The sequence below is a fragment of the Mauremys mutica genome, chromosome 23, assembly GCF_020497125.1.
Source record: "Mauremys mutica isolate MM-2020 ecotype Southern chromosome 23, ASM2049712v1, whole genome shotgun sequence".
Taxonomy (NCBI): domain Eukaryota; kingdom Metazoa; phylum Chordata; order Testudines; family Geoemydidae; genus Mauremys; species Mauremys mutica.
Window position 1 is genome coordinate 14,215,240 of NC_059094.1, and position 13,741 is coordinate 14,228,980.

Consider the following 13,741-nt stretch of genomic DNA (forward strand, 5'->3'; position numbering starts at 1 on the left):
CTTGACAAAGATTCTGCACATTTAAAGGAAGCATACATGCACACACACACACACACACACCCTTCATCCAGTGTTGTGAGAAAGCTTTGCCACAAAACAAAACAATTACCCCAGTCTGTGTCTTGATCTACTGGGCCACTGTCGATGAAATTCATCCGAGGAACTAGGGAGGGAGCATAAGCCATTGGAGAATGAAGGGAACAGCAGGAGTGGGAAAACAGCAGCCTTTAATATTGAAGGTAATTTGTCTTTGCTAATAATTGGCCTCAGAGTAAAAACTAGCTGTGCTGATGAAATCCCCCATAGGCGGTAATACTGTGCGCGCAGACCTTTGCACGAGGTTGAATGGCAATTCTTTCTGCTCCCTTCTAGCGGCTCTCAGCTGAAGATCCCCCTCAGTTTGTGTGGGGAATACAGCCAGCGTCCCATCTCCCAGCAAAGGACGTGAGAGATGCGCTGCACTGTTTGCTAGAATCTGGATGCACTCTGAGTTACCTTTCATACCAAAAAACACTCTCTTAAAGCCAAGCGCGGCGACGTTGCTGTGGAACGCAACATGCAATCTCTTTGGTTAATGAGAAGTAATAATTAAGTCTCCCTAAGATTTCCCATCTCTCTGATATTAACTTTCCCTACATTAAGTGGCCACCTCTGAAAAGCATTTCCAGCCACACTCCAGACCCGCCCAGCTGTTTCAGCTGCACTACAGCTGACTTGCTAAAACGGATGGAAGGAAAAACTGCTCCACCCGGATTCGTAAGTGGAGGCCAACAGCTAAAATGCTGGGAGTCCTGGTGAGCTGGCTGGCCCTATATCAAATGGCCACCTGTTATAATGGCTGGAAAAAAAAAAACCCTGGTGGTTATTTTATTAAGTGCTTTCCGTGTGGTACTTGGTCTGTTAAGCCCTGTGTCGTTAGTGTGCCAAACAACTGCATATTATTACAAATATGGAAATGAGACAGAAGAAAATAGTGCGAAAATTGGAAAAGTGGAACATTTTCTTGGTTATATTGTGCAGCCTTGTAAAGGGACGGTGCCAACTGAAAAAAAAAATGCAGACACCTCACTTAAAAAAACCGAACACTTAACTCAATATCCTTGCACCTGGCATCTGAGAAACTGACAAAACGCGTGATTAGTTTGCTCCATGTATCTGACTGCACTTTGCACACAGGCAGGTTTATTGGCAGGTGAGCCTCTGGCCCTCACATTTAATTTGTGCAAGGTTTGCACGTAGCAGCAGGGGAGAGGAACACATTTTAGAACTAGGACGATGTTATAGACCCACAAAAAACTACTTTTTGAAACTGACTTGACTGTGTCCCTTAGATGCCTTTCTGCAGATGAGTTTACGGGGTAAACATGGAGGGTTCTGCTATCTCCCCCTTGTGTTTATTAGTAGTGAAATAGCTACACGGCTCAGAGAAGACTGGTCTTCGTTCTCTGGCTCCTCGGGGGGAGGAGGCATTTTCAGGCAGATTCACTCTATAACTGGCAAGTAGAAAAACCTCTCTTTAAAACAGCCAGGGCTGCAGAAGTCTCAGAAAGGGGCTGCATTTGTATTGTCAGAAAGTCACGTCCAGGTCATTTTATAGAACATGCATCCGGGCCACCCTGTCTTGGTAATATGAATCCCAGTTTGTCCTAAAATGGCTCGATCCTTCACCACGTAATACCCTCGTTTGTGGAGTGACTACCCCAGACTGGTTCTTACTGACCGGGCCTACCCACTGAGTGTGACAAAGAAAGAAAACATCCTTAGTAGGTACTGGGCTGCCCAGCTCAAATTCCTGGGTCATAAGTAAATCATTAAAATGGGTGGCTCCTCGGCTGTATTTCCCAAAATAACCGGAGTGGATAGTAACTCCCTGAAGGCTGCATCAGGTTCCTACAGCTTCCCTTGGCTTCTTCTCTGGTTAGCTCTGTGGTTGGGAGCATGAGGCAGCTTTTAGTTTCCTTTTGAAATGAAGGTGACTGGAATCTTAAATTAAAAGTTCGGAACATGCCGATGGTGCAATACGGTTCCCATACCTGGTCCTATCACAAACCGTAGCAAAGGTGAGCTTGCCCTGCAGGCGATGGGTGTGGAAGGTTTGTAGGGGAGGGACTAGAAAAAGGTATGTCTGTTTTGATGTGTAAGGAGACGGGGGAGAGAGAGAGAGAGAGAGAGAGAGTGTGTGTGTGTGTGTTACAGACAGTGGCCTGCATTAGTGCTGCTAAGGTTCTCTGACAGCCTTGCATTATACACTTCATTCTTCTGCTAGTACAACTCACACAAACATGTAAGTGCAGGGCTAGCATTTGTAAAAAAAATATTTATATATATAAGTTTAATTCTGATGGCTATAAAGTACTTTCATTTTAAAACCAAGTAATTTTGCAGTGCACTAGTGAATCAGACGTTTCATTATTTGTGTTTGTTTGTAACCCAACCATTTCACTACCATTTAAACCACAGATCACCACACTTAAGTCCAGCAACTCCCTTCCCTGCCCCAGAGGCATCATGAAATCGGTCATCTACACCCAGAATTTGCTTTGAAGTAGCAGTCCGAGATACACACCTAAATCCACCTTCACTAAACAAGGACGCACCACCAGAGTCAATTGTGTCATAGAACGGGTCACCCAAATACCCCAGAAGAACCTGCTTCAGCACAGGGGGGAAAACCCACTTGCTGTACACCCCTAGTTGTCAAATGCCACCCCACACTAGAATCCATATGGGTACCATCAAACAGTTACAACCGATACTTGAGGGGGTCCACAGCCTGAAATAAATCTTTCACAAACCCACTCTTCTGGCCTTCAACCCACCCTCTCCCCCCACCCCAAAATCTCCCCCAGCTCCTCATCAGCAGGACACAGCAATTCAAAGCAGCACTGGACCCTGCCAAAACAACAGATGTGAAACCTGCAGACATATCTCCCCTGCTAGGATGATCAATATCTCCCACCCCTAACACAACTTTCATGATCCGTGGGTCCTACACACACCTAACATGACTAAGACTAAGATTTTGTCAGACATTTTTTGCATACGTCACGGACAGGTCACAGGCAATAAAGAAAAATTCATGGCAGCCTGTCCATGACATTTACAAAAAATATGCGTGACAAACTGAGGCGCTGCAGTCTCCATACCACTCGGGGGAGGGGGACAACCAGTTCGGAGCTGTGGGGTCCCCTGCCACTCATGGCTCTAAGCTTCCAGGGACCCTGCCATCCACAGCGGCCAGGAGCTGCAGGGTCGGCAGCGGGGAGACCCTACAGTTCCCAAGCACTGCAGACTCAAGTCATGGAGGTCCCTGGAAGTCACAGATTCCGTGATTTCCACATCCTCCATGACAAAATCATAGCCTTAATCATGGCATATGAAGCACCTCATCCAGCACATCAAATGCCCCAACACCACCTGTGTGGATGAAACCAGACATTCGAATGAATGTCACAGACAAAACCACCTTGTCACCCATGGGCAAACTTTTCCCAAAGCGATCACTCCGCAGCTGACCTCTCACAGAATTGTAGGACTGGAAGGGACCTCGAGAGGTCTTCTAATCCAGTCCCCTGCACTCGTGGCAGGGCTAAGTATTATCTCTTTCATCATCCTCAAAGGAATCCTGCACAACACCTTCTTAAGACCAGCCTGGGAACTTAAATTAATTACTCTGCTGGACGCTAAAAACCACGGTCTTAACAGAGACGCTAGGTTGATGGCTTATTAGAATAATTTGTCACACAGCTTACTGCAGAGGTCCCCAAACTGTGGGGCACATCCCTCTAGGGGGGGCACAGAAGAACATTTCGGGGGGCCTGAGTCAACCCCTATGGGGGGGTGGGGAGGGAGGGCCACCCAGCGCCGCCCCATCCCCAGCCTCAGCACCCAACTGTGGCCTGGCTGCAGCTCTGTTCCCAGCCCTGACCCTGCTCCCGGCCCCAGACCTGCCCCCGCTCAGTCTTCTTTTCTCAATTGTTAACATGCCCAGGTTGCTGGGTTTTAACCTTGCCTCGTAGGGCAGGATTTCTAAATCTTTTATCATTTTTGTTGCTCTCCTCTGGCCACTCTCCAGTTTGTCAAGGGTGGTACCCTTAACTGGACGCAGTACGCCAGCTCCTGAGGCCTCACCAGGGCTGAGTAGAGTGGGATAACTCCCTCCTGTGTCTTGCATACAACACTCCTGTTGTTACACCCCGGAAAGATATTAGCCTTTTTCACAGCGGTATCATGTTCTTGGCTCAGATTCAATTTGTGATCCACTCTAACCCCCAGATCCTTTTCAGCAGTACCACCACCACCTAGCCTCTAGTTCCCATTTTGTAATTGCGCATTTGGTTTTTCTTTCCTCAGTGAAGTGCACTTATCTTTCTCGAATTTCGTCTTATTGATTTCAGACCAGTTCTCCAGCTTGGTAAGGATGTTTGGAGCAATCCCTCCCCGCTTGAGATCAGCCACAGATTTCAGAAGCACGCTCCCCACTCTGCCATCCAAGTCATTAATGAAAATATTGACCAACGGCCCCAGGACTGACCCAGTGTTGCTGTCAAACTGGGAGGGTGTAACTACCTTTTGCGTACGGTCTTTCAACCAGTTTTGCACTCACCTTATAATCATTTCATCTAGAGCACATTTCCCTAGTCTTCTTATGAGAATGTCCTGTGGGACATTCACTAGGCCAGTAGGAAATTAGGTTGGTTTGGCATGATTTGTTCTTGACAAATCCATGTAGGACATTACTTGTAACCCTATTATCCTCTAAGGGCTTAAAAATTGATTGTTTAATCATCTGTTCCAGTATCTCTCCAGGTATAGACGCTAGACTGCCTGCTCTATAATACCCTGGGTCTTCTTTGTCCCCCTTTTTAAAGATCGTACCTACCTATGTCTGCCTTTCTCCAGTCCTCTGGGACCTCAGCTGGACCTTTGAGAACATATAGAAGAATCACGAATGACTCAGAGATTGTCTCAGCTAATTCCTTATGTACCCTCAGATGCGTTTCCTCAGGTTCTGCTATCTTGAATAGATCTAGCTCATCTGAATATTTACCCTGTTCTTTCCCTATTTCAGCTTGTGTTTCTTCCCCCTTGTCGTTAATATTCATTGTGCTAAGAATCTGGTCACCCGTAACCCTTTTCACGAAGGCTGAAGCAAAACTGTCATCAAACATCTCAGCTTTCTTGATATCATCAGTTATTCATCCTCCTTCCCTGCTGAGTAGAGGCCCTGCATTTGCCTTCATCCTTCTCTTGCTCCTAATAAAATGTGGGGAACCTCTTCCCGTTGCCTTTTATGTCCCTTGCTGGGTGTAACTCATTTTGTGCCTCAGCCCTTCTTGTCTCTATGCCGGTGGTATTGGTTTGTACTCAGCCGTAGCCATTTGTCCAGATTTCCATTTTTTGTAGGATTCCTTTTTGATTTTCAGGTCACTGAAGTGCTCCCGGTTGAGCCATATTGGCCTGTTGTTATTCTTCCCATACTGCTTCTGCATCAGGGTAGTTTGCTGTTGTGTCTTTAACAGCCTCTTTGAGAAACTGCCCGCTCTCCTGAACTCCTTTTTCCCTTAGATTTTCTTCCCATGGGGCCTTACCTACCCATTCTCCGCATTCATTAAAGTTTCCTTTTTTGAAGTCCCCTGTCCTTATTCTGCTGCTCTGACTCCTTCTGTTCCTTGGAATAAAGAAATCTACCATTCCATGATCACTTCCCCCCCCCCCAAACTGTCTTCAACCTTCAGATCTGCAAGCAAGTTCTCCCTGTTAGTCAGACTTCAGTCTAAAGTGGCTGTCCCCCTGGCTACTTCCTCCACCTTCTCAAGGACATTCCACAAACTTCTTAAAGACTAACAGATTTATCTGGGCATAAGCTTTTGTGTGTAAAAAGACTCACTTCTTCAGCTGCACGGTTGTTTTTGTGGATACAGACTAACACGGCTACCCCCTGATACTTGACACAAACTTCTTCGGAAGTTTGTGTTTTGCCGTATTACTTTAACTACCCAGATGGCTACTGGAAAAGTCACCCATTACTACAAGGTCTCGTGTTTCAGATATTGCTGTTTTTGTTCTAGAAACACCTCATCCACACTCAAAGCCTGCCCTTACAGATGAAGCCCCTCTTCTGATTAGCTTCCTTTGATTTGTTGCAGTGAACTTTGCACATTAGTTTTCAGGAACAGAGGTGCTGGGTAGAAATATCATCACTTTAGATGTCATTAATATAGCTAGGACAGTGGCAGAAGCGTTAGACTGTCCCCAGCCTGACCGGAGTCCAGCAATAAGGAGCAACCTTTAGGATTTTATTTTGAATCCTGATTCAGTGTCCTGATGTCGTTAGCTTGTTCCACCCTGTTGCTGGAAGAGAGGAGCTGGGGTGTCCCCTGCATGCTCTGCTCCATGGCCATCAATCCTTCCTGTTTGGTGGATCTCCGGGCCCACGTATGCCGAAAATGGAAGCGACGCAGTGCCCGCTGACTCCAATCGGAGTTGTGCCCACTTACATCAGGGCAGATTTGGCCCTGTATTTTGGACGTCAGTTCTGATAAGAGTGAATTACTAATACGCTGCTGCTGAAAATTAGGTGGTTTTATCATCAGAGTCCGCCTCCACAACCGACAGATGCCGTTGTGTGTTGGAACAGATCTGAACCTGAATCCATCCTGCAGCATCAGACATTACTCGGGGCACAAAAGGCTCTGCCATCCCTGTCTATCCCGGACCAATCCTTGCATGTCCTCTATGTTGTTAAGCCCCACAAGTGTTCCCTCTCTGGGTACGTCTACAATAAAAAAAACCCACAGCACCGAGTCTCAGCGTTTGGGTCAGTTGACTTGGGCATGGGCTGTGGGGCAAAAAATTACAGTGTCACATTCAAGCTTGGGCTAAGCCCTCCCCCCATGCAGGGTCTCAGGGGCCGGTCATCTATCCTGCAACTTTGAGCCCCGCCATCCAAGCCCAAGTCAGCTGACCTGGGCCGGCCGCAGTGTAGACGGACCCTCTAAGCACTGTTCGACAGGGGTTCTTTCAGCAGCCCCTTTCACATGTTCCTCCTCCAACTGCTTAATGGCAAGCCCGCCACAGCGGACACTCGGTCTTCGCTCTTAACACACGTCCCCAGTATTTCCACCTCCCTTTCTGGGTGACTGTGGAGATCAGCCGTTGTTGTAAACCCATTCCATTTAACATCCAGCCTTTTGAAGGCACTCGTCACTTTTGGTGGATTTCCACCTTTTCACCTCCAGCGTGTTAAGGTGGAAGTAACTTTTGGGTTACAGTTTCGCAGCCTGGTCTTTAAACTGGAGATTGTAGAAGAGACGAACTGGTTTAGACTGACCCAGGGCTATCCCCAGCAGGGACAAAGTTACAGCCGAATTTGTGCCAAACAGGCATTTTCTGGTCTAGTTTCTCCCCCTTTCTGCTCCCGCACATCCCACCCCATTTTAGCAGGCTTCCCACTCAGGCTAACAGGGACCACTGTGACAGCTTTTGACACTGAAATGGAATCTCCATCACAGGAGGCCCCCATACCCACCTTCCACCACAACTCACTCATGAAGTCAGCTTGATAAACAGGGAATAGCATCTGGAGGTACCATCCAGCCTCCTAAAGGCTTTGTTTCAAAAAGGATGCGGCACAAGAGCCACATCTGTGCGTAGGATGCCAGCAAGCGAATGGCATCATAACCAGCACTAGCCAGCGCTACAATAAAGCAGAGAGGTTTCAATTAGTAGCGAGGTTTGGTCTGTGGGGTTTAGGATGAAGTTAAATTTAGCAGTGAGGTTTCTGTTCCTAGTGAAGATCTGCAGAGAGCAGCCCGGGACGCGAGGTTAAGCACATAGCGGTGGTACGTAAGTAACAAAGTGTACGGCTGTCGCAAGGATGCATTGTAGAACCTCCCAAGATAGTCGCACGGAGTCAAATTATTTGTGCGTCCTAAACTCAGACAGCGGCAGCCCTGGTAGATGCATGGACAGTAAAAGTTTAACCCCGTCAGAAGAAGGTAATTCTATCATCTTGCGAGTTTAGCCAGGCTACCTGGTGCTGCTTTTGTGATGCCATCCAGCCATGTTTTGCCTCACACGGGCACACGCAACAGTTCAGGAACCCTGGCCAATGGTAACTTACTGAGTTCTAGTAGGTTTAAATTAGGTTTAGGTTATACCCCAGTCTAACAGGAAATAAACCTACTGGGTTATTAGTGTGTTTCCCTGTGGGGTGCTGAGAATAAAGTTTTAGGACCACAGGAATTGCCAGATTGGATCAGACTCAAGATCCATTTAGCTCAGCTAATTCAGAGGAAGATTCAAGAACCCGGCAGTAGGCAGATGTGGGGCCAACTGCTCCCTTCCCCATTAGGTCTCACCTTGATCTGCAACAGGGATTGGCTTAGGTCCGGATGCACTAGGTTTAATAGGCCTTTCACAAAATGTGTTTCAATTAATTATAACAACAACTCTGGATCTGCTTGTTATTCAGATGAAGGTCCAATTCCATTTTGTTAAGCTCGTGGCCTCACCGACTTCCTGTGGCAATGAGTTCCAGAGTCTAATTGTTCTTTTCAGCACTTTTCATCAGAAGGTCTCAACGCACTTTACAAAAGGAGGATCGCTGTCATTGTTCCCATTTCACAGATGGGAAAACTGAGGCACAACAAGGGGACGTGACCTGCCCACGGTCACCCAGCAGGCCAGTGACGAGCTGGGAAGAGAACCCACATCTTTCCAGTTCAGAGCTCTAGCCACTAGGCCATATATTATATCTAGCACGTTGCATGGCCATGTAAGACTGGAAGCAGTCAAGAGGCTCTTCATATCTGGGATGGTTTGAGGACAAAGCTGTCACCTCCACATTACATCATCTTTGATGTCACAAATATCCAGAGGCTTAACAGACTGCCGAATAACCGGCAAGTGAGTCCACGCAAATGGTCATAAACCAGCCCTCAAGTGAAGAATAACCAGAAGAGAAGTGTTGCTAGCTTAGCTCGAAACAAAGGGACAGAAATCCACCAGCAGCCTGGGACAACACGGGAAAGCATCGGCCTTAGAAACCGGGGCCCAGAATAAAGGGCGAGAGGTGGGTCAAACACAGATGGGAACCAATAGGTGGGGGTGGGGGTGGGGGTGGGACCAATACGTGTCAGAAAAATAATTTGAATGCGGACAACTTTCAAGGGAGGGAAATGAGAACCATGGGGGAAAAAAAGACAGAAAAGACCCAGGCCAATGGGCCAGGAGACCAGACACTCATTTCAAGGCCATTTGAGGATTTTAGAGCCCCCAGAAGAGTTGAGCTTTAACCGAACAGCTGCTCTAACCCTTAACTCCTGTATGTGCACTGGGGTGAAGAAAGCCCTGCAAGCTGGTCAGGGGGCGTTTGGCTACAGCCACAGGTTGGCTGGTTTGTCTGCGCTGGAATTCCCCGGGGGAAGTTCTGGGCTATCCAGGGGGTCAGGCCGGGCCAGAGGCTCTAGGGTGACCAGATCTCCTGATTTTATAGGGACAGTCCCGATATTCGGGGCTTTTTCTTATATAGGCTCCTATTAGCCCCCCACCCCCCGTCCTGATTTTTCACACTTGCTGTCTGGTCACGCTAAGAGGCTCCCAATGGTCCCCACTGGCCGGGGAACCTGTGACTCCAGTAACTGGGTAGACGGAGAAGAGGTGACGAAAGTCCCCTGAGCCAGTGGGGGCAGGTGCCCAAGCCGAGGCAGGGCCCCACCCGCCCTCCGGGGTCCTGGTCTCTCCAGCCGCCTGGGCGCTCGGCACTTACCCACGTTGACAAAGCTCATGACCGTGTCCGCCCGGCTGATGACTCTTCCCAACGGCGGCGCCTGGATGCTCAAGCTGGTCAGCACGGGCCGGGAGACCCCCCGGCCCCAGCCCAGCTGCTCTTCCTCTTCGTCCTCCTCCTCCCTGGCCATGGCGTGGTAAAGGTCCAGCATGAAGAGGGGCGCGGAGGAGGGCAGCTTGCCCCCGGCGGAGGCCTTGGGCCGAGGTCTGCCCGGCAGCCCGAGGATGGACAGGATCTCCCGCTGCATCTCCCGCTTCTCCCGGCCGCTCAGCCGGCGCTGCAGGAAGCTGGAGGCATGGAGATGGCTCCGGAGGAAGCTGCTGTTACCCAGGTCACACACGAGCCCCAGGAGCCAGAGCAGAGCCCCGCAGAGCAGCCGCATCGCCTCTGCCGGCCGAGCCCGTGCGCTGCGCTCCCGGGGGCGCACGGGCTGCGCCGCGCCGCGCCGGCCTCACCAGCCGCCCATTGGCCGCCGCGCGTGGGACCGGGCAGCCGGGGGCTTGGACTGGGTCGTGGCCAGACAAGCGCCAGGTGCGGGGCCTTGCGGGAGCCTCTTCTCCGAAGGCGGAAGCTGGAAAGCGCAGCAGCTCCTGGGCTCAGACTCTCCCCGCTGGGCCCGGGACGCGGAGCTGCCCCGGAGTCGTGCAGCCCGCCCCGGGGACCCCCTTGGCCAGGGAGGCGTCGATAGCAGGCGGGCGCCCCTCTGCCCTGGCGCTTTACGCGGAGAGCTGCTGGGCGTGCGCGTTAACCAGCGCCGGGACCCGGAGCACGTGTCTGTACCGCAACCCACCCCCCCGCCCCCCAGCCTAAAGGGGCCCCCGGCTGAGCGCAAGTGGCGGCGAGCTAGGGTAGCTCAGGGCGCAGCGCTGCGCGTTGGCGCAGCTCTCCAAACCCCTGGGTAGGAGCGTGCCAGGCGCACTGGAAAAACCGAGCTAGCTGGCGCCCCCTCCCAGCCCACCACCCCCGGGCTCCGCTGGGGCTTTGCCCTCCTCCTGCCTCCCAGGTGTCGGCTCTTGCGCTGGCCGCGCAGCTGGGGGCGATTTTCATCCCCTTCCCCCTGGAGAAGGGGCGCAGAGAGCCGGCTGCCGAGAGGCCAGCGGTTCCGCGGGCGCAGCCGGGGCTGAGCTGGGCGCCGCAGAGGGAGTAGCGAGGGGCTGGCCCTGGCTCCAAGCTTTCGTCCACGGAAATCGGGGGTTTCCAGCTCAAAGCTGGCCCTCGGGGGCCCGTGCTCGGCGATCCTGGGTTCCCTGCGGCACAGGGCCGGGACAGGACTAAAAAAAGCCCATTTTGACCCCAGAACGTCTCTGCTCCGCCACCCCTCCACGCCCGCTCTGCTGCCTTCATGGCGATAAGCCCCACCCCGCGCGTGGGAACGTTCCTGGGCTGGTAGGTCCGGGTTGACGGTGGGATGGGTTGGTTGGTATCCGCTGCCCTCTCCTGGCTCGGCTCTTAACTCTGACACTTCGCCCTCGTGCCTGGAACTTCATGTGAACACGGGGGGTAGAAACCGGTCCCAGGTGCAGATTCTCGTACAGCAGGTGGTGCTGGGCTGACAAAGGTGAATGTGGATTATAGCCTCGTAGCAACACGCCATTCAAATGTGGAGCTGGACAATCTGCCTAGCATCTAATTAGAGGGAGCGAAACATTTTTCCACCACAATTTTCTTACAAAAAATGCAGATTTAGGGCATGCACTCATGCCAGCCACCCCTCCCCCCCCCTTTTTTTAAATCAAACCTTTTGGTCTGACGGTTTCAAAACAGAACATTTACAGGCTTTATTCAAAAGGGCTTGTTTAAAAAAATGTATTTAAAAATTAAAAACCTCAGAATCAAACTGACACATTAGGTTGAAATGAAGTTTCCGTCCTCCTGAAACAATTTAACAACAAAGAAATCGGTTTGCTGAAAGTTTTGCAAACATCGCCTTTTAGGTTGACTCAAAACAAAAGTTAGTTAGTTATTAGTACAAGCCTGCAAACAGAGGGGGAAAAGGTTATTTGCCCAGGTCTCTATATAACGTAGCTCCAAACGAGAGAATGTGTAGGTGAGGCTACCAACGGTGAGCAATATGGTGCTTTTCAAGCCTACCAGCTGGTTGTCATAGGAAGAGTTCCTGGGAACCACTGGATTTCTGTCCGTGTGTATGTTTTGTCTACAATGCGCACACAGGACAATCTGAAATGATGTGGAGCAAGGTTTCACCTGTAGAATAGTGTTCAAAAAGTGAACACTGGCCATATCCAAGATCAGAATCAATGGTTGTCTTAGACAAGCACATTTTGGATTGAACTGCAGCCTCGTTTTTCATCCTGTTTCTGTTGCAGTGACCTTTGCTTAAATAAAGAGATTTTAAAAACGTCACTAAAACGTGGCAGGTGGTAGTGACAGGTACTGCTCAATGCAACAACAGTCAATAGGCAAGGAACAACATTTAAAACACTAACAATTTCAAATCACCCCATTTTTTAAAAATATTGCTTTGCTTGTAGTATCCCTGACGCTCAGTAATGCAGCACTACTTATGCTATTGCACTGGTGGTAGGTATCTGAAGTGACAGACACAACAGGGAAAAAAATGCAGGTATGAAAATAGTGAACTTGCAAAGCCATTTCCCATTGCAACTTGTGTAGCATCAAGGACATTGTCACTTAAATAACAACATTTAGCAAACTTGGCTTCGAAGGGACAATGAGCACATTAACTGTGATATCGATGTAACAAACACTTCAAAATGGATTAGTTACATAGATTAGAGCAGGGTTCTCAAACTGGGGGTCGTGAGGTCATTACATGGGGAGGCAGGAGCTGTCAACCTCCACTCCAAACCCGGCTTGTCTCCAGCATTTATAACAGTGTTAAATATATTAAAAAGGGTGTTTAATGTATTGGGGGGGGTCGCACTCAGAGGCTTGCGGCGTGAAAGGGGTCACCAGTAAAGTTTGAGACCCGCTGGATTAGAGGAACTAGCCTGGAAGAATTCTGCTCGGCAGCTGCAGGCTCATGCAATCTAATGTACATTTTTACACACACTGACATCTGAAAATGAGTAGCAGGTCCCCAAAGGTTGAATTTAGGGAATTACTGAGTTTTTTGACAGCGCTAGCCAAACGTATTAATATTTTAGAGCCCATGTGTGCAAGGAGCCCCTCAGTTAACACTGAGCCACATCCCTGCCCCAGGAGTCTGTAGTATAAATTATGGACCTGAGATATACTATAGGTGAGAATGTCACTTTCATTAGGAAGCACATAGGTTAGATATCACAGCCGATGTAGCAAACAACTTTGATGCAGGTACACTGCAGGTGCAGTGAGCTCTATGATGGGGCAGGATCTTGGAGTTCTCAAATATTCCCTTGACAGAATTCACTTTAATTTTTTCCTTCAACATATTTTCCCCCTTATATGATAAACCTTTCGTACAATCTTTCTGCAGCACAACATAGCAGAGATTTACATTCAGCTAGACAGTCCCTACATTCCAGTACAGCTGGAGATGTGGGAAGGAGAGTTGCAGTAAACTGAATGGCTCACGGAGTAGGATGCGTAGTCATTAGAGACAGGCCCTTCCAGGAAAGTTCAGGAATCAAGAGTGCCTTGTTCCTGTTTAGCTTAACCTGCTTTGAAAACGGGTTCAAATAAACAGGAACAAGTCACTTTTATTCCAGACTGAGCGCCCACAGCTGGAATTAGTCAAGAATAGCTATTGCACTTTAAATTTACACCCTACCTTAATCGAAAACCACTTTCACGCATAGACAAGCCCTTGAAATGAGATTTGACTATAGGAAACAAATTAGCCGGAATCAGGGGGTTGGGGGCAGATGTTAAAGGCAGCATTTGCCACGTGTGATGAGGAGAGAGAAGGAAGGAATCTGGTATTTGAGCACCACTGTAATGGGAGCATGAGAGAGCAGTTTGGAGAAATATTGCCCCTTTTCCTTC

At 49.4% G+C, this 13,741-nt stretch overlaps 1 protein-coding gene across 1 annotated transcript in view; it reads right to left on the reverse strand.

Moving 5' to 3' along the window:
- The window catches only part of LOC123355285 (bone morphogenetic protein 8A-like), a 36,918-nt gene extending 26,421 nt beyond the window's left edge, over nt 1-10,497 (reverse strand). The window contains exon 1 of the mRNA XM_044997598.1: nt 9,773-10,497. Within this exon, the coding sequence (XP_044853533.1) occupies nt 9,773-10,175 (403 nt within the window). The 5' untranslated portion in view covers nt 10,176-10,497. The remainder of the gene's footprint in view (nt 1-9,772) is intronic.
- Between the last annotated feature and the right edge of the window lie 3,244 nt (nt 10,498-13,741).